We start from the raw sequence: 22,647 nt of genomic DNA, 5'->3' as shown, positions 1-22,647 counted from the left end.
GCTGTACCGGCATTGTCATCTCCGTCATCATCACCATCACCATCACCATGGCGAATCACGAGGAGCACGAGCGATGGATGCGTGAGATGCAGCTTCGACAGATTCAATTTCAACAAGAAGCGCGACGCACTGCCACACCGCGCTTTGGCCCTGCTGTCAACGGCGTGCTTTGGCGCCAAATCCTCCCAGTGGGAGATGCTGACAATAGCCTGCAAACACCCATCCTCAGCATCATCGACTTCCCGCTGAAGCCTGGCATCGACGTCCGCGATGAGTCCAGGCCGCCTCGGAAGCTCTTGGATGCCACATTGGGCTACATCAGCTCCATCCCTGGCTTCTGCGGTGTTGAGTGGGGGCCAAGGCTAGATGTAGAGGCCGGCCTCGTCTGCTTCATCTACTGGGACAGCATCGTCGCTTGGCACAAGTTCCAGCATTCCCTCGGCTTCACTCCCCTAATTGGGCTGCTTTCTTCGAGCGTTTCCAACCGCTGTGCGAAATTCACAGGCAGAATATCCGGCGATGCGGGGCTTGAGGATGCCGTAGGAGCCAACTCGATAGTTGATGTCGTATCGGTCACTCTCTGTGCCCAGGATGTGTCGTCGCCGGAACGTCGGTCAGCGTTCGAAGAGAGATGGAAAATCTTCATCGCTTTGGTGAAGCATGGAGGTAGCCATGACGGCCTTCGACACTCTCATGCCGTATGGCTTGAGAACAATGCGTCAATGTTCGCCGATCCAACCCTGGCTGAGGCTGCGGCTGCGACCATCTCGGCCACTTTCACCTCATTCCTCGTCTGGGATGAATCACATTACGACAGCCATTGCGTCGAGCATCTGTGTGACAGTCTACAAACGGCACAGTCATTCTCTCATAGCAACGAGCCACCTAGCATCTCAAGAAAAACGGTCCAACTCATCAACCAAGCCCAACAACAAGCCCATAATCCACAGCAACAGCCTGCCGCTCTGCTCACCAACTTGGAGTCTATTCTCCAAGGCGATATCCCACGACAATGTAACCCTGACCTCTTTAACCTTAGAGAGCATGCCCGCCAGGTCCTCAACAGCAGCATCAGCGATGCAAGAGCAAGGAAACGACTATTCCCAATACCAAGTGGCTCTTTTATATCCCAAGGCGAGCTGTACGAGGGCAATACGTCTGTGATTCCAGAATGGCGGGGTATACAGGTGCCCTTGAATGGCTATCACTTCGTGGACATTGTTTGGATACAACTGAAGCGCCGTTCTGTTAAGACTCAGGGTCCTCGTATATGCAACCAGCTCAAGAACGATATGGGAGCATTGCCGGGTTTTGTCAAGGCATTTTGGGCTCGTGATGTGGAGGATGAAACAAAATTCGCCGTACTTACAGGTTAGACAACGTGCTTTCATTGTAGTGATTACATTTGATACATTCGGCTGACTTATTCCACGGGCAGTCTGGGAGGACCAACATGCACAGGAAGCTGCTTCACATGACTATCATCGGATATTGGATGACTTTGTGGCATCATCAGCCAACCTGGCTTCGCCATTAGCACACCAAGCTTTGCCCATGGGCCGAAGCTCTGTGGATTCACCATGGCTCACCCACGTTCAGTATCTCGAGTTAACCTGCTTCTATATCCCACCAGGCGCGATCGAACGCCAACTCTTCAGGCATGCCTATGGCGCCTTTGCCCAGTTAGTTTTCCCTTTGTCCTTCCCCAGTACTCACGCAACAATTCAAACTAACGAAACGCCTCTCGGCCATTGGCGACAAAGAATGGCGGTGCCTTCACTACAAGGAGGAGTCCCCACCGCGTGCAGAGTTATTAGCGACGCAGGGGGCTGGCAGCCTGTCGAAGCCACCGACGGCACCGACTCTCAGGTCTTCACAGCGGTGCTGACTTGGATGAGCCCAGCCGCAAGACTAGAGTGGTACGAGGAGCTATTCGGGGCCGCACGTTGGTCGTATGAGTTGTTCGGCCACAGTCTCGATGCCCTGAAGATCTTGGCTGCTGGAGGAGTTACGACGCGATTCCTGGCATTGCAGGGACAGTAAACCAGTCTACACGAATATTATTACAGGATATCAGGCCCAATTAGCACCAAACGCATGATTGCCTACACAGTTTGTCAAATTGAACAGAAGAAAACCTCCAACTAGCTGACTGCTTTTTCGGTTTATACTGTCAACTCTACAAATTTCGAGACATCAGCCGCAGAGTCGGGTCCGAAGACGCAGCCAAGCGCGACACGTCTCTGCTGGTTGGTGTGAGAAGCCGTTTGCAAATTATCGCGGTCATTATCGTCAAGCCGGACGTGAGTGAATGGTGTGCCAAGATGGGCGCACGTAGCCGGACCAGATGCTCCAGCAACTCTAGGGACGAATCCCGTTGTGCCAGCTGTTTACGCAGACGGCAGACCAAGCCACGACTGAAATCTTTTACCTACCAAGATCAAGAGAAGGCGAAAGAGCCCAATGAGCAACGACTGTCCAAGATGCCTATCTCTGGTGTGCCATTCATCAAACAACTCCTACAAGGGTGATATTGGAGCTTCGGCATTCCCCTATCTTTCAGCTCAATTATGCCATGAGCCGTCAAACATTAATTGACCAATACCGGAAGTTCTATTCATACTTCCGGCGGGAACACAAAGTTTGCTGTGAAGTTTGCTCTCAAGACATGGCGACCGCTATTGCTGCAAGGATCGTGATCCTGGCCTGGAAAAATCACAACCCCCTCACTCAGCCGCCCTGAGCAAACAGAATCCAGCGTTTTCAACTGGATGCCACCGACCTGCCGTACACATCAGCAAACTCGCCTTGAAAGGAAATTTTAGACGATTGGATCAAATGAACTCGTAGAAAGGGGGAGAAAGGGGGAGAATGCTGTTGTGCTACACTGACTTCACGTGATGCATACATCTTGTGCAACATCAACTATGAGGTTGGTACATGTATTTATTAGGCATAAACTTAGATCTTTGGGTATCATTTACTTTCTCCTCTTTTACTCTTGTCCAAGCAATTCATAGCATCAGATAAGCGTTCATCACTGTTACACTGTCAAGCTACTGCGAAACCAGCAACACAACTTTACTTGCTTTTCTACTTGATTCATTTTCCTACTGTACATCTACAACATGACGTGGGGAAAGCCAAACAGCCATTGGATTGGAAAGAAGGTATTTGAACCCATTCCCGACGGCGGATGCCATACCTGCTTTGCCTTTGAGAAACTCTTGTCCGGGGAGCGGGCAACCTTTATCCTGCAACATCATTCTCCGGACTTCATATGCGAGTGCCAGAATTATCCGGGGCATATACGTGTGACCCATCATGACTTGGCATCCACTTGCGAGACTCACACATCCATGTTCGGATACATTCTGAAACTGTACGATGAGTGGTTCGAAAAGCTCGTTACTGCCGGCGTTTTTAACAGCACATGTCCTGCATATGGCGTGGAGCTCTCCCTATCCGAACATGGCGTGCCGACAATCACCGTTCTCGATTCCAGGTGCCGTCCCAAGAAGGCCTATGAATTCATACTACGAAAGCCTCCAAACACCGATGTATCGCCTGACGAAAATACGACGACGATAGACACCTCTTGGATGGATCTGAGTCTCGCCACCACGTGGAAAGACAGGTGCGCCAGCCAGCAGTCATCAAAGTGCCAGGACCCTGCCATGCCTGCACTGTGGGCCCCCGACTGGCTCATCGATACCGAACAAAACTGTCTTGTGCGAGGCGATGCTTCAATGAAATATGTTGCCCTGAGTTATCGATGGGGAGCATCTGTCTGGTCGAGAGAAGGTCTCGACAAGCTGGATGAGCTACGAAAGCCTGGAGGCCTGTCCAACAGCTTCATCGCCAAGAAGCCCATCATCAGGGATGCCATACATGTTGTCCAAAACATCAACGAGCGCTATCTATGGGCCGATGCAGTATGCATCATATACGATCACAAGGCTCATTTGGCAGAACAGCTTCAGCATATGGGAGCAATCTATGCCTCCGCCAAGCTCACTATTGTGGCGACCGATGGCGATGGCATGACGGGGATACCTGGTCTCCAGGGCTGCTCAGTCCCTCGAAAGGTGGATGGCATCTTCCCATGGACAGACAATCGAGAGATCTTTGTCAGAGACCTACCTGGTCTGAATCGCATATTTTCTCCCGAATACTTCAGGAGGGCTTGGACAATGCAAGAGTACATTCTCTCTCCAAGGCGCCTCATCATTGGGAATCAGCAGATTCACTGGACCTGTGGCTGCGGAACATGGCATGAGGATCTTCCACACAAATGTTCTCCGGTTAATCAATCCAGTGAATCTGTTGTATTGGCAACAAAATTTTTGAGAAGACGGCCTGATTTCATTGCGTTGGATTGCCTGTTCCGCTCGTACAATTACCTGGATACGACGTACCCCGAAGATGCTCTACCAGCAATATCAGGCCTTCTCAAGCTCATCAGCCCTTCCTTCGCCAGAGGCTTTTTATTTGGATTGCCCATCATGTGTTTCGAAGCATCTCTACTGTGGGGCTCTAAATTCTGGTACCTCAATGCTGTGGACGTAGTGTACAAAGGGCTTGAAAGACGTCAATATTCCGGCAGGTCTATTCTTCCAGATGCCGAACTGCCTTCGTGGACTTGGCTTGGATGGAACAGTGATTACTTGAGTTTCATGCAGGATGAAGAGGATTTCCAAGTGACCCCCTACTCGGTTCTGACCTCGCCAGACCTCCCAAGAGCAGAGAAATGGATCACGCTGCCAACCACTCAATGGTATTCCCAAGACACTCCAACATCCAGCACTAGGCGCCGCATCAGATCTTCCTGGTTCAAACCATACAATGATGATCTCCTCGATGCACGAGATCTTCCCGCGGGCTGGACAGTGGGATTATACCCTGCTGCCTACGGCCCGGGTGCACCCACCGTCCGCAGTGTCCCTTTCGGCCTCACCGGGAGATACGTTTATCAACACCCTGAATTCCCCAACTGTTTGTTCTGGCGCCCGTTCCCAGTTTCCGCCGATCGGGAGTTTAGGCCAATGAGGCAAGCCAAATTCCTATCCTGCAAAACGAAGCGAGGCTTTTTCCGATGCGTGCGACAGACAGGTTGCGCAGCGGAAGCTGGTGGTATGGACTATCATCTCCAACTATTCGACAATGACAACAACCCTTGTGGTTGGGTCCAGCTCCCGCGTGCGGATGCGGCATTGCCTAGTCTTTCCAGAGAAGCCAGTCCTTCGTCAGACGCTTCATTTTCTGGCAACAGTGTGTCGCAGACTCATGAAGTTGTTGAGCTTGTGCTGGTTTGTCATCGTTTATACTCGGTGAGCTTCAATCAACAACGTCTTCAGTGGCTCGATCGGCGATCCTATCGGCCTTTTTGTGGTGTCCTTTGTGTTGAGTGGGTAAACGGCGTAGCATATCGTAAAGGGTACGGGTATGTTACAAGGAGGGCTTGGGATCAACACAACGTTGAAGGTATAAACTTAGTGTTGGGATGAGCGCAAGGACGCAGCGACTACATAGTATCTAGGTAGACACAGATGGCTGAAAGAACAGTATTGATACAATTCTCTTTCCACTCGTTCCAGGCAATCAAGTCACGAAGCCGAGCCATGTAGTCCTTGTAAAAATGCTGGCCTATTACCTACTCCAATGAAATCTCCGAGAATCTTCTTCGTTGCTTGACGGCCGCTGACCGTCTTCGTCTCAAGGTCAGTTTTCTGCGCCCCAGGTTTCAATTGATTCCGTGATGATACGACTATCCTTTCTCATAAATCACTGACTACTAGTCCTACAAAGCATCGTGACAAGACTCAAGCATCTATGCAGTAAGACGCCATATGATACTGATACGCCAACTGAATTTGTAATGTCCGGTATGCCCATACCTACAGACACACCCCCGTGCTCTCTCTTTTCCAGAGCGGGAAGCGCATCCAAGCAGGCACCTAGTTAACATACAAAATTGTGTCAAAAACAAATCCCTCTTTTTTTTTCAGTTTAGTTTCCTTGTTACAGCACTAAAAGGAAAATGCATGTATCTGTTTGCAACCCTAGCATGATGAGGATGTTTTTTTTTTCGTCTGCATAAAAGCAGTTGCGCCTTGATGGGGAAAATTGACAGTAAAGAAAGAAATAATTTTAGAGAGAGAGGACTGCATTCTAAGAATAATGGTTCTTCCAAGGTCGGGGTATGCAGAGACTAAACAGAATGCTCGGTGTGCCAGTGACGAATTGAATCTTATCAAAAAGTCATCTATGACAACCTAAAATATCTGTGAGCATTAACAAGATCAAATTGAGAAACAAAACAAAAAGAAAAAAAGAAGAATCGTTCAGAGTCATAAGGCGGTCTTCCGTTAGATATATGGTCGTCACGTTTGCGAGAGAGAGATAAGAGAGAGGAAAGGAGATTCCCTTTTTTTGAGAGAGAGAGATTGAGAGAGATAGAGAGTCAAGACGTTGTTGATTAATAATGCAAAAGTCGAATGAACAAGAAATTTTACGCCCGAGAGCGCATAGATGCCATGGGGGTATTCAAGGCAGAGTGTCCACCATTAGAGTGAGTGGTGTGGTGATGATGTTTGTGGCTACGTCCTTTCTGCGTAGTGTGAGGAAGCGTCCCGACGTCGTGTTTGCCTAAAGAATTTTTAATCAGCATTGAAGTATCGCTTACATACGGGCACCCATTCACAAGACTTACCATCGCAACAGGCTCTGACATTCTCGAGTCGGTCAGCTTCCCTGTCTTGCTGCTCAATCATCTCACGAAGGTCTTCGGCACTATCATGGACCTCGCTCCCCTGGTAGATGCTAACATTCTGGGCGCTAACCGTCCTGCTGCGAATTGATCCAGAGAGCTTGGATCCGCCCACCTTCCAATATGAGCCTACCCTGCTGCTGATGCTGCCTGCAATAGAAGGCCTAATCGGCGTTGAAGCATGCTTCGACGGCGTCAGCGTGGGAATCTCCAGAGAAATTGCCTCGGCTTGTGAAGTTGCGCGGGAGTTATACGATGAAAGAGACGGGGCCGAGGGGCGCGAGGTGCCATTGGCAGGTCGCCGGCCGAACTGAGGGTTAAACTCGTCAACGTCTTCCCGAGTAAGATCAGCCGCCATCTCTTCCGCATCAGAGTGACCATCGTGACCATTGCTAGTTCTCAGCAGGAGATATGACAGAGCATTGAACCATGTCTCGTGTCGTTGGCCAGTGGTGCAGGTAAACTTGATGGTCCTGCCGGGAGAGATGATCACCAAGCTCTTACGGTGGAGACCTGGCGGCATGGGGTTGTCGTCTGTCACTACTCGCACGCCATCAATGGGGAGACTCTTCGCCTTCATTTCAGTACGACCAGCCGTTGATGGGTCTTTCTCGCTCCAGTAGATGGTTCTCGTGTACGGGTGGACCCAGAAGTAGCGGCGGTGTCGCTTCTCTGACAGCTCACCACGACCAGCCTTGCGCGTGTACTTCCAGATGTATTCTCCAATCATGGTTTGCGTGATGGCCTGGATCATTCTGGGGTCGGTGTTGGGTCCAAAGCCGGTGGGGTCAAGGCCCATCTCGTTGGCCCGCATTCCAAACCGGTTGTCCAGTTCCGATGCGAACGAGGTAACAGAAGACTGCCTGGACATGGCGGCAGAGAGCCTGACTGGCGGTGGCAGCGGGAATTCTGCAGTGCCATGAGACGAACCGGCTCGGACAGGAGCACGAGGAGTAGGAGTACCGCGACCAGAAGGAGGAGACATTGGTCTGTCTCTGCTGGGGGTGTGCGGTGTTTGCTTTGTCGCCGAGGAGGGCCTGAGAGACGGGCCCATGGTACCTTGGCTCTGGCTCTGGTCCTGGTTCTGGTTCTGCGATTTCATCGTCCCGTTCGATGAGCCGGAACGAGCCGCCTGAATCATTTCCTGATGGTTTGATGGCAGAGGAGGCGCGTCCATGAGTGAGGATTTGGTGCTATTGGCACTACCAGGTCGGCGCATGGGTGTAGACTCGAAAATTGGCGCGGGTTCCAGCGTCCTGTTCTTGCTTGAGACGGCTGAGAAGGGCCTATCAAGGCTTTCTTGGTAGGCGCGGTTGACCTTGGCAATCCCCACGGTGTCAGGGCTACCGATGGTGTAATGGCTCTTTGCTGGAGTTTCAATTCCAGTCTTGAGCAGCTCATCGATGGCTCCCGATGTCAGTGAGGTCTGAGCGCCTTGGTCGCTAGTCTGAGCCAGTTGCTGGCCAGGACGAGAGGTTCCATTGACTGTAATCTCCCTAAGTGGTCGCTCTGACTCGAATGTGTCGACTTGCGGTGACACGGGGCGTGATTGACTTGTCTCATCCTCAGCAACGATGGGTGATGAAGGGACACTCTCGGGTCTTCTGCGAGTGACATATGACGCAAAGAGGTTCTTGTCCGATACCCCACCATCTTCATCATTGAAGGGAGATTTGATGTCTCTTGGGAGAATGAATCCTCCTCTCTTGACTGGGCTGATTGGCTGAGTCTCAACAGATGAGATGGAAGAAAAGGCAAACTGCGGAGCGAGAGGGAAGATAGGTTCGACATCTTCTGCTACGATTGAGGATAGGCCAAGCGTAGGGGCCTCGGGTTGAGGTGGTGGTGATGGCAGGAGCAGCTCCTCATCATCGATGGGCAGCTCGTCGAATGGAATGGTGTTTTGGAAGGAGAGGGCAGAGAGTGTCAGTGCCGCGGAAACGGGCTCGGGTTCGGGTTCGGCGATTGGTTCGACATTTTCCACCGCAATGGTAGAAAGGGTCAAAGTCGGCAGCCAAATCTCTCTAGGCTCGAGCTGCTGTGCCTGAATGGATGACATGGTGAGAGATGGCGGCGGGGGCACCACCACCTCAGGCTCAGCGATGGGCTCGACTTGCTCCGTCACGATTGGCGAAATACTGAGCTCCTGCAGTACGACAACTGGGGCTTCCTCTGGGACAATCGCCTTGGCGGCAGTAAGTTCAGGCACCACTGGCTCCTCGATAACGGGCTCAACCTCCTCAGATAAGATGGAGGCTAGGGTAAGCTCGGGTAGAGGAGCTTTGGGTTCCGCCTTGGGCTCCAAATCCTCTGCCACGATGGTGGAGAGGCTCAGCACCGGTGCAGGCAGCTCTGGCTCTTCTACTGGCTCTGAGCCTTCGGTAGCAATGGTAGAAAGCGAGAGGGTTGGAAGAGGAATTTCAGGCTCGGCCACTGGCTCCAGACCTTCACCGACGATTGTCGATAGCGAGAGGGCTGCTGGGGGGATTTCAGGCTCGGCCACTGGTTCTAGGCCCTCGCCGATGATTGTCGACAGAGTCAATTCAGCCGGAGGCAGCTCTGGCTCCGCCCGGGGTTCCAATCCTTCAGCGAAGATGCTGGACAGGGTGAGGTCTGGTGGTGGAACGTCGGGCTCCGCTTCGGGTTCCAAATGTTCGGCCACGATGGCGGACAACCTCAGGTGAGGAGCGGGTACCTCCGGCTCGGCTAAAGGCTCCACTGTCTCAAATGCCATTGGTGTCAAGCTCAGGGTGGGAGGTACAGCAGCCGGTGCCGGCTCTTGGTGCTGTTCTTCTCGAGGCTCGATATCCTCGGATTGGATGACGGAGAGATTAAGAACAGCAGGGGGCGCAGGCACGGGGATGGGAATGAGGTCTGGTTCGCTGGGTAGAGATGAGGGAGGCAGAGGGAACTGTGCAAGCTTCTCGCCAATGTCGTACTGAGCACCGGCATCGCTGTAGGCAATTGTAGACGCGGGGCGCGAGTACGTAGCAGAACCCGCGGGACCGTCTTCGACGCTCCGCCATGAGGCTGCGGACGCACGGAAGTCAGTGTTGGGAATGACCGACTCCATGGATCTCGGTCTTCGAGCAGCCTCGCCCACGCTAAGCAGCGAGCCGCGAGATATACGGTGGCCCAGAGGCTCGAGGCTAGGACCGAATTCGATGGGGTCGGTCATGACGCCGCTATCCACCATGATGACTCGGGGCAGCCGGGGAACCGCAGGAGGCGGCGTAACGGGACGGCGGGTGGAAGCCGGAGTCATGGAACGGAGGCTTCTACGGCCGGGAGTGTAAAGGATGGATGATTCATCATCGCTGGGGAAGTCTTGCAGCTCGGCAAAGAGGCTCTGGCCGGGCGTTGCTGGGTCGCCGCCACCGCTGCTAAAGCTTGCACCGGGGCTCTGGAACTGAGGCTCCTCACTCTCCTGTCGAGAGCTTCTTCGGGACATTGATGATCTGTTGCTCATGCGCATTCTCCGCATAGCGGCAGCGGCGGTAGGTGTCCGATACTCGGGGAACTCTGGGAACTCGTCTTCTTCGGTAGAGGTAGACGCGGTACTGTCGAATGACTCCCGCAGGACATGTCTTGAAAGACCGGGCTGCAGGCTGGGAGGTCGTCTCATGTTGCCAAAGCCTCGTATGGAGAGTGCAACCTCAGTAGGGGCATCACTTTCATCAGATAGATCCTCGTGTCCTGTCTGGAAATCCTCTGTCTCGGTTCCCGGCTCGTTGGCCGTCTCAAAGGCTGAATCGTTACCCTCCTCGGCAGCAGTCTCAAAAGAATCGCTGGTCTCGATGGATTCTAGAACAATCTCATCTCCATCAGAAGCATCAGAAGACTGTCGTTGCCGCTGCTGCTGCTGCAGCAGCAGCTGCTGGTGTCGCTCAGGAGAGAAACCACCAGCGCGAAGAGCGGAAGAGCGAGGCGAGATGTCGTGAGTATCCTCCCACTCTGGATCTTCTGGGGCGATTTCTTCTTCCATAACAACTTCCTGGCGGCTAGAGCGGAAGCTGCCGAGCAACCTGGGCGGCCTGACCTTGACTTCCTTGGGCTCAACCCTGCGGCCACGACGAACGGGAGGCGGAGCAGGGCCTTTTTCAAGCTCGTTTCTAGCCTTTTCCAAATCGTCACGAAGGTCTTGGATGATGCGTCTGAATTCAAGTTTCTCCGTCTTTTCACGGTGAAGCTGGCTTCGCTGGCTCTGGATGGTTCGCTGGGCATGCTGCAGAGAGGTCTTGAGAGTCTCCGTCTCAAGCATGGAGTGTCTGGGAGTGGTTCCTTTCATGGGAGACACTGGTGGGGAATGCTCAGGTGTGATGTCGATAGCAGCAGCCTCCAGATCCTCGTCACTAGTACCGGAAGAGGACTCGCGCTCCTGAGCCTTGGCTCTCTGGGCCGCGATGGCCTTGGCGAGCTCCAGGTTCTGGCTGGTTAGCTCGTCAATCTTGCGCTGCATGGCGGAGCGCTCGCCCTCGGCCATGGCAATCGCGCGCTTGGCAGTGCCGAGCTCAATGTCATGGTGCTTGGTGGAGGCGGCGTGTTCCTCGGTCAGCTTGGAGAGAGATAGCTTCACTTCATCCAGCTCCTTTTGGGTGGCAGACTTGGCAGCGTTGGAAGCGTGAAGAGCATTATCGAGCTTCTTCTCGCGGTCAGATGCCTCCTTCTGCTGGCCATTCATCTCCTGCAGTCGGGTCTGAAGGTTCCAGTTCTCTTCCTTGAAGCGATGTTCACTCTCATCAAGAACCTTGAGACGCTGCTGCAGAGCCTCCGAGTCACCCTCGAGGCGGGCGACATCGTTGCGAAGGTCTTTGACCTGTTCATCTCGCTCGCCGAGCAGTGCCTGCAGATTACGGACCTGGGCAATGAGCGATGTGCTAATTTCGGCGGCAAATTCGATGTCGTGGACTCTGTTGGACGGCTGGTTTCTCATCTTGCGGTTGGGCACGTTGAGCTTGGTGGGTGAGGTCGAAGCTTGACTCTCGAATTTGGAAGGGCTGACGGAGCGCTATACCATGATTGACGACGGCTTTGATTAGCAACTGAACGACGACGAGGAGGGATCGTAGGTATCAGAGTGCATATGCGACGTGTATCTAAGTGAAATGTCTGAGGTGTAATGGATCGGCTACATATCCCATGGATAGACACATCACCGACCTTGGTTCTCGGTCGAATAAAGGAAGGAGGGGGGAGGGAAAATGGAAAGCTTGTTCTCACCCTGTCTGATCGGCTGTCCAGCGTGTAGGGCGAGCTTTGGTTGTTGTCGCTGGTGCTCGCCACTCGCTGCTTGGGCAAAAAGACCCTCGCCGACTCTCGAGCCAAATCATTGTAGTCCTTTTCGATGCTGACCAACTTCCTGCGCAGCTCGGGCGCCAGCTCCTCCTCGGCCTGGAGCTTTTCGATTTCCTGTAGCTGCTCGGCGAGGGCCTTGCGCTGCGATACGAGAGCTGTTCCAATCTTGCCAGCCTCGTCCAGGCGACGGTCTGTCTCTGCCAGGTGAGCTTCCAGGGCGCGCTTCGCCTGTCGCGGATCGGAACCGGGGCCGGCAGCGAAGAGCTCTTGATCAAAGTCGGAAAACCGCAGATGGGACGGGGTGGTCGACGAGGCGGAGAAGAAGGGATCACTGGCGCCATCTCCTACAGGAACAGAGAGATCGGGCCGGTCCGAGGTGACTGACGACGACGCCATTCTGATGAAGGCGAGTTCGCCAGAAAGCGCAACGTCCGTCTATGGCTAGCGGCGGACCATCAAAGAAGTGCGTTTCTTGCTTCAATCCCCTACCGGGTTCGGGAGGTGGCAGCTCGAGGGCGTGCCGCAGCTGCACCGGCGGAGGTTGTCGTTGTTTTTTTCGCTGTCGTTTTTCGTACTGTAAGACAAGTTACAACGAGCGATGCGGAGAATTGAGGGGTTGACTTTTGTTTCCTTGGTTGGTGACGAAAGACAACGGATAGAAACGCAGGAATTGGGTGAGTGAGCTGGCGTTTGGCACCGCGCAGCCCCTGGCGTTGCTGAGGTGCAGCGGCAAAAGAAAAACTGCAGGGGGGCCGAACAGGCGATTGGTGAGCGGCCTGGACGGGGAAAATGGATACAGGCACGAAAAAACGGCGTCGTTGCAGGCCCTGCTGCAGCAAACCGGGGTGCTCGAGGTAAGCGGAAAAGGAAAGAAAAAAAAAAAGAGGACACAAGACCTTGAAATGACGCTGTGGATGCGCTGCGCACAGGCGGAAAGACAAGCGCAAAGCGAACAGGTAGGCGAAATTGGCGGGAAATTTGGAAGGCCAAAAGAAGCAGAAGAGAAGCGCAAGACAGTAGGAAAGAAAAGGAAAAAAGGGATCCAGGCGAGAAGCGAAAGGCAAGGTGGGATAAATTAAAAGCGCCGAGGCTGTCTTGTCCTGTCTTGTCCTGTCTCGTTGTTTGTTATGTGTTTGCGAGAGCCAGGCAATACGAATGCCTACCGGGAAGGTAAGCAAGGCCGCAGAAGCAAGAACAGCGAATGGGGGGCCAAATTAAAGACGTATTATTTGTTGTTGTTTTTGGGTGTTTTTTTGTTGTCCAAGCCGGGTCAGACGTGGCTCGAGCCGTGTGGGCGGCCAGGTTTCAACTCTGGATCCAGTCAAGCAATGGCTCTCAGCTTAAGGTGAGTCAAGCCAAGCAAGCACACGCAATGGAATGCAGCTGACGCGCGACCGTCTCTTTTTGCTGATCAGCTTTAGGCAAGTTGATCTGCGCACTGTACGGCGACTCGATTCTCTCGATTTGCTAACGCGCAAGTCGAATCGAAGGCGGCCGACCGAGGGAAAAGGAGACAATGAGACGAGGCGCAATCCAATTCAAGCTGGTTGGCAGCTTGCAGGGTCAATCGGCTGAAACAACTTTTTTTGGGTGATTTTTTCTTTTTCTCTTAGGGCTGCAATGAATGAGCGGATAGGGTTGATCGGACGCGTATGTGGTTGCGAATCCTCCCCCAAAAACACGAGGCGTTCTATTATTATTCTAGCGGTAGGTCTTGATGGTGTAATGAGTGAATCGAGTCGGGGGGCCGGGCAAAAAAAAAAGACAAAAAAAAAACTCAAGTATAAAAAATCGGAGAGCCAGCCGCGCGGAAGACAGGGACTTGCCAGGACTCGGATTTTCGTGACGAGGTTAGGGAGAAAGAAAAAAGGAAGAAGGGTTGGAGAGTAAGAAAGAGGAAAAAGAGAGGTATCAGATGCCGCAAACAATGGAGGAGAGGAACAAGGACACTCGTTCGTACTGCTAGGACCACTTCGGGAGGACTAAGGCAAAGGGGCCTGGCCGTTTGGTGGAGAAGCTGACCAGGGAACCGAATATACAGGCCAAGGTTGTAGTAGGTAGTATGCAGGTGGTAATTGTTTGAGGTTGATGATGGAGCAGAGTCGGCATCACGAGGAGAGAAGAGGTGAGGTTGAGGTTGAGGTTGAGAGTGGCTCTGTTATCGGATCGATTTGATATGTATAGTACTAGGTAGGCAGGCATGCATCGTCGTTATTTCTTCTTTCCTGAGGCATCTCGCTGTTTGAGGGGTACAAAGTTTCTGGTGTGCGCTGCGGTGCGCTGCGGTGCGCTGCACAAGTCGCGACTACAACCGGTACATGCTTGGGGGCTGCAAAAAGCACGCAGCCAGCATGTCATCACATCGCATCACATCAATTAATCGCATCAATCAATCGATCAATCAATCAATCACTGCACGGACAAGCCATTTGTTGTTTGTTTGTTCCGTTTCTCGCTCTATTTCTGCTCCGTGCATGAATGCATAAATCAATTTGCATGAACCACCATTGCTAAATTAAGCCTCATCTTCCAGATCTTCCTCGGTCAATGCATCCGAGTATTTCATGCACGCGCCAGCAACAGAGACGGGATTCAGCTCGACATGTCACCAGTACAGCTGATTGAGGAGCATTCCGGAGTACTGCTTGCTTGTAGCTACTACCTACGACGAGCACGGAGCAAAACTCGAGAATGAGAGTCGCAGTTGATGCCCCAAATGGTCCAGTGCGCGTTTCAGCGTCTGCATCCCCTCCAATTTCTCATCAACACAATCATCATCTCTCCCCCATATCATTGGACTTTTATTCCGTACATGTGCGAAAGAATTACCCCAGAGCCGTCAATCAAGAGACAACCTTGCTCTGTACCTGCATCACACGAGGTCAAGGCATCACTCACATATTTTGCAGATGCACCAGCAGGGACCTCTGCGAGCAAGAGATAGGAGGCATGAGATGCGTACATGCACGTTATTGATGCTTGTACCTCAGTACGTACCGAATACCTGCCCATTCATGTACATCATTGCTCGGCTGTACGAGTTGGTACCAACTCCATTGTTCCGGAGCCAAAAGTGCTTCTGAGTTTTTTCTCCTCTTTTGCTGCTTTCTCCTTACATCATCATGTTCACCATTATCTTCGCCCATCCAACAAAGTTTCGGCCTCATCCATCGCTCGCACTCTCGTCTCCCGGTCACGCAGCACTGGACAAGAGGCCCCCCTCCCCAATCTCAGCAAGCCACACCCCGGCTGATGCCGCGAGAAAGAGGACAAAAAGAACCGCCTCCCGTCAGCCAATCATCCGACTCCAGTGCCTCGTACTAGCAAGCCACTAGCAAGCCTCTAGCAAGCCTCTTCCCCGCTCGCAAGCCCATGGGATGCCGCCATGATTGGGCCGGTGCCTGGCTCTTGTTTTCCATTGTTTTCTTGAGAACGGCTCGTTTATTCGCTCACGTTGTTGCTGCTAATCCTTACTGGGTAGCGTCCACCAGGACTAGCCAGCGTGGCCGAGCAAGGCCCGGCGTGTCAAACAGATTGTCGGGCGCCCAAGAGAGTTGGAGAGCTTCAAATTGACGCAATTCTGGCACTACTCGCATATTAACGGGGTGCTTAACCTCACTAGCAGCGTCCGTTCCGTCTTCCGAGCGACTTCTGGAATTTCCGAATCTCGAGACGCAAAAAATCCAGATCAATTTACTCCGTAGACCATCACCACTTTTTGCCACGGCCTCAACTGAGCGACTCCATGGTCTCCAGTCTTTTCAGCCTCCGCCCCAGCTTCGGCCTCGCACAGGCACCGTTTCCCCTGCATTAGCCGCTCGCTGATGGCATGCCGTGCTCCAAATGCCAAATGGGTGCACACCGCCAATTGTCAGATGCTTTTCCATGTGTTAATCGAGTTCCACTGTCGGTGCCATGGGCCGAATACTCGTAATGGGAGCACGAATATGTCCATGTCACTGCCGGCGGCGTCAATAAAATGGGCGTCAATTTCGGCCTCGGCTGGTGATTCGTTTTCCGCGTACTCGTACAGGCGCCTGCAAAGCCGTCTGTGCGTATTGAGTTCAGTACAGGGTATTATTGCTGCAGCCTGTGGGACACAAGAGTATGCCGTCTTGGTGCAAATCGATACTTGTGCTTGCAACATGCTGAAGGCTGCCCATCGCCAGAAATCAGGACCAAGGGCAAATATGGTGTCCATCTTCCACTTTGGATGTATGCAAGCTCCGTACAGAGCACAGGTCGTGGTATTATCCGCGGTATCCTCTTGACGGCTGAACACGGTCAGCTGGCTCCATCAGGGACCCAAGGCACATGTCTTTGAGTCCGAAAGGAAAAGCAGCACATGCTCGCCCAAGACGTGGCTTGGATGTAGTGGCTGGCTGTCATGCAAGATGGTAGCGGAGCTTTAATCTAAGATGACTCTGGGAGATTGCACCGTCACTTTTGGCATCCCCGGAAGTCGGGCCACGATGTGACAAGGCAACTCTCCATGCCACTTTCGACTAGCCTCTCACGATGAGCCGACGCCATTCAGGAGAGCGCCAGCAGCGAAGTAGTAAGACTTGCAAGTATGACTGACAGATGCATGCGTGTGTTCCCTGATTATTACTACAGGAGGTGGATAGTATTACATGTCCGTGCAGTGAGCCTGTCAAGGTCCGATCGTGATCGGATCGTCGGCGGCTATCTGTGTTGTATGTCACTGAGCCCTACCCGAGAGTTTAGCATTGATCGTATCGGGAATCCATCAATGTGCAAGATATGGTTGCCATATTGGATATTCATCCGAAGAAAGGCATCTCGAGTCTCTGACAGAGATGTTTTGATGAGAAACTATCGTTCTTGTTCAACTTACTTTGCGATTTTGAGCACTCTCTCCATGCTTTTTGCAGCAACGGTATAGCATTACGACAACATACAGCACCGGGCTCTGTCCAGTCTCCCCCCAGTCAGCTGAACAGCAACCCAATTACTAAATTATATGCAGGTCTTGAAACTATTGGCCCTTCCCTGCTCACCGAGATCAATCACGGCCCAAATGCCCCGTTGGCCAAGCTGGCGTTACCTTGCGCAGCCGCGGATGCGGCAACAGGCTTCAGCCGAAGGGAGATGAACGGGAGAGTCAAGTCTCCACTAGGCCAACCTCTGGCCAAATCAGCTTGCATGTCAAGAGACACCTGGCTGTGCCTTGAAATTAAAGACGAGGGCAATTAGAAGAACTTGTAAGACAAAAAAAAAAAAAAAGAAACAAGTGTGCCGCAAGCCTGGTAGATCTCGATGATGGCAGCTGAGATGGCACATCTTGGATCTTGGGCATCCGGCAGGCTTCTTTCTCCATTGGCCGCCTAGGCTTTACGCAACTTGTAAGGGCGTTGTGATGCTTTTGGAGCTGTGTTAGCCTGATAATCTGATAATCTAATGAATCTACGGCGGTCAAAGAGCCCAGATGAAAGTAAATCCAACGTTTGCACAAGTCCTAATGCCCTACCCTCAGCTTCTCATAACCGTCGTTCAATACCCGTACGTGCACTGACATCCTCGTAGTCATTCAATCGTGATAGTATTACGTGTCTCTGGCCAGTGTCCAAGACACGGCATCAAGCCACCGAGGTACTAGATCCAGTCTCCCTACCTATCCCTTTCATTGTGCAGCGTCAAGGAGATTGCGATGTGCCTCTCCCTACATACAGAGGTCCGAGCACGGCGGTGAAACTCTGGAAGGAGGCGAAACAAGTAGAATAGATGGAAGAGATGATGTTCGTGAGACTCGAGAGAAGGGGATGAAAAAAGGTATAAAGTCGACCTTCCTTCCCATCATCAAGACAATTCTTTCTCCTCATCCTCATCAGCATCTTCTCCTACAATCACCAACACTCTTCTACACACTCATCCACCAACTCTTTGTTGTATATCAACCACTTCCACATTCAAAATGCAGTTCTTCGCCGTCGCCGCTCTCTTCGTCGCCAGCGCCTTGGCCGCCCCTGCTGGCGATGAAGGTTGCCCAGGTGGTATCCTTCACAACGTCCCGCTGTGCTGCGCTACCAATGTGCTCGGTGTCGCTACCCTCGACTGTGGCACTCGTAAGTCTCCTTCTTCAATCTACCTTTCAGCAACTCCCACATGGAGCATTTCACTGAGCAAATACATCGCAGCTACTGTGCCCGTCCTCACTCCTGCCCAGTTCCAGAGCCACTGTGCTGGCAAGGGCAAGCAGCCTGTCTGCTGCAGCATCCCCGCTGTAAGTATCCCCTCCAAATGATATTCAACAATATTGAATTGTGAGATTCTGATGCTCATTTCTTTCTATCAAGGCTGGCCTGGGACTCCTTTGCGAGAAGCCCGTCGGAACCCAGTAGAGCGCTAGCTGTACTTTGGATGGTGAACCCCGTCCAAGGCATCACGGGGTTCACAAACACAGGTATTTTGGGGCTCGCAAATGGGAGTATTTGGATGGATATAGGCAATGGATCATGGTGGGGGAATTAATGGTAGATTTGCGAGCAGGACATAATTGTATGTAGAGTCACTCATTTAAAACAAATCGAATATCACTGGGGGAGCTTTGTTCCCTTATTTGTGAGTTTTTCCTGAATGTCCAAATGATTCAACAGCGGTGATGGACCTCAAACATGATCAAATGCTATAAGAAAGGTTTGAGGAGCCATGATCGTATGGAAACTTACACATATCACGCCGTTTTCACTATCTATAGACAAATATATACCTATGCCATGTCCATGGACAGTTTGATGCCTACTCTGGTCCCACGTGCTAGTTTAAGTTATCCTGACACCATGTGTAAATCAAATCCCTACAATTAGCATTCCATGGTTTCATCGGACGTCGATAATGCTGAATGCCGGGTAAGTGCCCATGATTCCAAACTTGGATCTCTTTCATCTTTCTTGCCACTCGCCTTTCCCGATTGGTGAGCTTCGCGGGTGACAAACCGCCCCACTTTTCCACACCTATCGATGAAATTCTACGCCTGCTGTAACACTTCTGCCAGAAGACTGTGTGATACTTCTACAAATCAGATCCAACTGCCAAAACCGCCTTCAATCAACACCTCGCAACTTTCAACTTGAATCCGATTTTCATAGTTTTCGAGTTCTTTCAAAATTCATCACATCGAATCGCACACGATTAGCCACAAGACAATGGCAGACACCGAGGCCGGCAGCGCGCCAGTCGCCCTCTTCAAGAAGCGAGGCGCAAAGGGCAAGGCGAATCTGCGAAAGCGCCCAGCAACGCCTCCCCCGGCCGCCAGCGACAGCGACAGCGACTATTCATCTTCAGAAGACGAGGCCGGGCAGAGAGTCAAGCGGCGCAAGAAGACGGCCGTCGTCACCGCCGCGGCAAAGGGAGCCGCGCCCAGCAACCAGGACGGCGGCGCAGCTGTCTTTACGGCCGACAGAAGCGTGCCCATTGCCGACAGCAACGACGCGACGAAGCAGAGCAACTGGTACGATGAGAACGCAAAAGACGCGCTGTCGGCGAAGAGCCTTCTGGGCTCGACTCGAGCTTCAAGAGACGACCAGCCGGACGGCACATACAAGGGGTTAGCGAACCAGACTTCGTTTATACAGAAGAACCCAGATGCCCCTCGAAAGACTGTTGGCCCTATGAAGGCGCCTACAAACATCCGAACCGTCACGATAACAGACTTTGCGCCTGATACGTGTAAAGAGTGAGCACATGACTATATGATCTTTCATCTGTATCATTGAACATATACTGACAGATATGACTTTAGCTACCGCATCACTGGCTACGTAAGTTGTTCTCTCTTCTTATTTTCATTACTCCCTCCTCTTTTCGCCTTACTTCCTCCTCCTTTTTTGTTTATATATGTCATACAGTGCAGCACAGTACTAATAACACGGCCAGTGCGGGTTCGGTGATAACTGCAAATATTTACACGATCGATCAGATCTCAAGGCAGGCTGGCAGTTGGATCAGGAATGGGAAAAGGTGACGAAAGGCAAGAAGAATCTCGGAGGAACCGTGGTGGCAAGCGCGAACCGGAACAAGACAAAGGCGGATGAGGAAGACGACGATGACGAGGCGATACTCGAGAACATTCCATTTGCCTGCATCATCTGCAAGGAATCGTACAAAGAGCCGATTGTCACGAGGTGTGGCCATTATTTCTGCTTGCCGTGCGCTCTCCAGAGATACAGGAGAGATCCGACATGTGCGGCGTGTGGCTCGGGCACAAATGGCGTGTTTAACACGGCATCGAGACTGAAGAAGCTGCTGGAGAAGAAGCGGGAGAGGGCGGCAAAGAGGAGACAGGAAGCTATTGAGAGAGGGGAAGAAGTGAGCGAGGAAGAGGATGAAGAAGGGGACGACTGAATGAAGTGATTATAAGGTTTATGGATATAGGAAGAAGGATATAATGAGGGATGGGATCGAGCATGATGCTCTCTCGTTTGCTGATAGAGACGACGGTATTGCTGCATGGGGGCGGTTTTCTCCAAAGCATACCCTATGAATATAATTCACAGATAATATTCTGGAAACAAAGCTCATATTCCCCCTTTGTTATAAGTGAATTAATAATGTCAATGCAGCTTGCTTCTAGCTAGCCCTGTGCACTGTATGACAAAACCGGCCGATGGCATCCATCCATACAGTATGTCATCAAAGCTACTAATTGAAGCTCCCCCCCAAAATCGATGCTGTCACTGATAAGATAGGCTAGACCACTCCCGGCACTTCAGCCTCGACCGCCCCGCCATGTGATCGCATCCAAAGCCAAAGCCCCTCAAACGCTTCTCCCATTCTCCCCCCAAAGACCGAAAAGCAGCTGCCTTGTCACTGGACTCGGAGAAAAAAAATAAGTTTTGCAACAGCAGATCACGGCCGGATTTCGAGTCATCGCCTTCTTCCCTATAGTCACATGCCCGCCCTGGGTCACTGCCTGGCGTCTTGACCACCTCGTTTTTGCTGCTTGTTGCTTCCTGGCTTCTGTTCTTGTCTCCGAGGCTTTTCTCATAGAATCTCAGCTCACGTTGTCCTATTCTTCTTCTTCCTCTTTACATTTTGCAAGACTCTGAAAGACCTACTACTTTGATCGCTGCCGAATAGCTCACATTACTCAACTACCAACGCCTGTCAACCCGCCAAGAAACCCGTGACAGCTTCAAATCACCACCTTCACGATGAACTACCTCTACTCGACCGTCAACACGCTGAGGGACCGCTACACTCCCGTCACGCACACCTCGACGTTCCGAAACACCGGCCAAATCACCCCCGAAGAGTTCGTCGCCGCCGGCGACTACCTCGTCTACAAGTTCCCGACCTGGTCCTGGAGCGACGCCGACAACGAGTCCCTCCGCGCCAGCTACCTGCCCCCGGGCAAGCAGTTCCTCGTCACGCGCAACGTCCCCTGCCACCGCCGCCTCAACGACGACTTTGCTGGCGATGCCGCCCACGAAGAGTCCATCATCAACGAGGGCGACGACTTCAAGAACAAGGCCGATGCCGCGGATGACGACGGCTGGCTCCGCACCGGCGGCCTGGCGAGCTCGCAACCGCTCAAGGCGCGCGAGGTCAAGACGGTAGACGACTCGGGCAACGTCGGCGACGATGACCTGTACGGGCTGGACGACGATATCCCAGACATGGAAGACGAGGAGGAAGACGATGCTGTTCTTCGCATCGAGCCTGGTAACACGTAAGCCAATACCCTCTTCTTGCTGCCCCTGTTTCGTCACTCACCGCCAGCATCACCATCACCACAACCATCTTGCTGACCTCTTCTCCTCTTTTTTTTTTTTTTTTTTTTCATAGAGCCCGACGCACGTACAACCTCTACATCATGTACACGCCCTACTACCGAACGCCGCGCCTCTACCTCTCCGGCTACCAGGCCAGCGGCCACCCCCTGCCGCCCATGAAAATGATGGAGGACATCGTCGGCGACTACAAGGACAAAACGGTCACGCTCGAGGAGTTTCCCTTCTTCGCCAACCACGTCCGCATGGCCAGCGTCCACCCCTGCAAGCACGCGCCCGTCATGAAGTCGCTGCTGGACCGTGCCGATGCTGCGCTGCGCCTTCGCAGAGAGAAGCTGAAAGCCAGCAAGAAGCAGCCGGGCGATGGGAAGGATGTCGACGGCCTGGCTGGCGAGCTGGAGAATCTCGACGTCAAGGGCGCCCAGGAGGCCGCTGACAAGGACGAGTGGGAAGAGGTGCAGGAGAATGAGGTGGATGACCAGGAAGTTGCCATCCGAGTAGACCAGTATCTGGTTGTATTCTTAAAGGTGCGTTATTCTTACCCTTTTCTGTGCTTGCTACCCCCTTTGAAAGACCTGACAATACTAATTACCTTGGATATCAATAGTTCATGGCCAGCGTCACGCCTGGAATCGAGCACGATTTCACCATGGGTGTCTAAGTAATGCCAATGAATAGAATCACCGAACAGAAGAGAATAAGTTCTGTAGCTGTTCCATCTCGAGCTTACCTGATACGCCACGCTTCTTGTTATAATATAGTCATCCCAATCCCTTATCCATCCTCTCATGGTTTTTGTGCGTTTACGGCAGGCGTTTTTGGAGGGTTAGT

At 52.4% G+C, this 22,647-nt stretch overlaps 7 protein-coding genes across 7 annotated transcripts; 6 read left to right on the top strand and 1 right to left on the bottom strand.

The window, feature by feature from the left end:
- Positions 1-47: 47 nt before the first annotated feature.
- Positions 48-2,043, top strand: TRIVIDRAFT_60645 (uncharacterized protein; the record flags this gene model as incomplete). The annotated part of the gene is made up of 2 exons (XM_014101246.1): positions 48-1,371; positions 1,439-2,043. The coding sequence occupies 2 exons, from the start codon at positions 48-50 to the stop codon at positions 2,041-2,043; spliced, it is 1,929 nt and encodes a 642-aa protein (XP_013956721.1).
- A 281-nt stretch (positions 2,044-2,324) lies between these two features.
- Positions 2,325-5,507, top strand: TRIVIDRAFT_191263 (uncharacterized protein; the record flags this gene model as incomplete). Its single annotated transcript, XM_014101245.1, has 2 exons — positions 2,325-2,328; positions 3,592-5,507. 2 exons carry the CDS (start codon positions 2,325-2,327, stop codon positions 5,505-5,507), a joined length of 1,920 nt encoding a protein of 639 aa, XP_013956720.1.
- Positions 5,508-5,814: 307 nt separating this feature from the next.
- TRIVIDRAFT_212889 (uncharacterized protein) lies at positions 5,815-12,460 on the bottom strand (the record flags this gene model as incomplete). The annotated part of the gene is made up of 6 exons (XM_014101244.1): positions 5,815-6,648; positions 6,713-10,562; positions 10,612-10,625; positions 10,673-11,777; positions 11,990-12,328; positions 12,413-12,460. The coding sequence occupies 6 exons, from the start codon at positions 12,458-12,460 to the stop codon at positions 6,512-6,514; spliced, it is 5,493 nt and encodes a 1,830-aa protein (XP_013956719.1).
- A 4,122-nt stretch (positions 12,461-16,582) lies between these two features.
- TRIVIDRAFT_60648 (uncharacterized protein) lies at positions 16,583-17,281 on the top strand (the record flags this gene model as incomplete). The annotated part of the gene is made up of 3 exons (XM_014101243.1): positions 16,583-16,622; positions 16,693-16,761; positions 17,055-17,281. 3 exons carry the CDS (start codon positions 16,583-16,585, stop codon positions 17,279-17,281), a joined length of 336 nt encoding a protein of 111 aa, XP_013956718.1.
- A 627-nt stretch (positions 17,282-17,908) lies between these two features.
- Positions 17,909-18,807, top strand: TRIVIDRAFT_91466 (hydrophobin; the record flags this gene model as incomplete). The annotated part of the gene is made up of 3 exons (XM_014101242.1): positions 17,909-18,150; positions 18,223-18,308; positions 18,382-18,807. 3 exons carry the CDS (start codon positions 18,000-18,002, stop codon positions 18,424-18,426), a joined length of 282 nt encoding a protein of 93 aa, XP_013956717.1.
- A 423-nt stretch (positions 18,808-19,230) lies between these two features.
- On the top strand, positions 19,231-20,392 carry TRIVIDRAFT_129043 (uncharacterized protein; the record flags this gene model as incomplete). The annotated part of the gene is made up of 3 exons (XM_014101241.1): positions 19,231-19,760; positions 19,827-19,845; positions 19,961-20,392. Coding segments are annotated over 3 exons (981 nt in total), but the record flags the coding sequence as incomplete, so codon positions are not given.
- A 461-nt stretch (positions 20,393-20,853) lies between these two features.
- Positions 20,854-22,524, top strand: TRIVIDRAFT_78861 (uncharacterized protein; the record flags this gene model as incomplete). Its single annotated transcript, XM_014101240.1, has 3 exons — positions 20,854-21,755; positions 21,872-22,343; positions 22,424-22,524. The coding sequence occupies 3 exons, from the start codon at positions 21,238-21,240 to the stop codon at positions 22,475-22,477; spliced, it is 1,044 nt and encodes a 347-aa protein (XP_013956715.1).
- Between the last annotated feature and the right edge of the window lie 123 nt (positions 22,525-22,647).

Source organism: Trichoderma virens (genome assembly GCF_000170995.1).
Source record: "Trichoderma virens Gv29-8 chromosome Unknown TRIVIscaffold_6, whole genome shotgun sequence".
NCBI lineage: Eukaryota > Fungi > Ascomycota > Sordariomycetes > Hypocreales > Hypocreaceae > Trichoderma > Trichoderma virens.
Note: the sequence above shows the minus strand (reverse complement) of the source record. Positions and strands in the feature narration are given on the sequence as shown.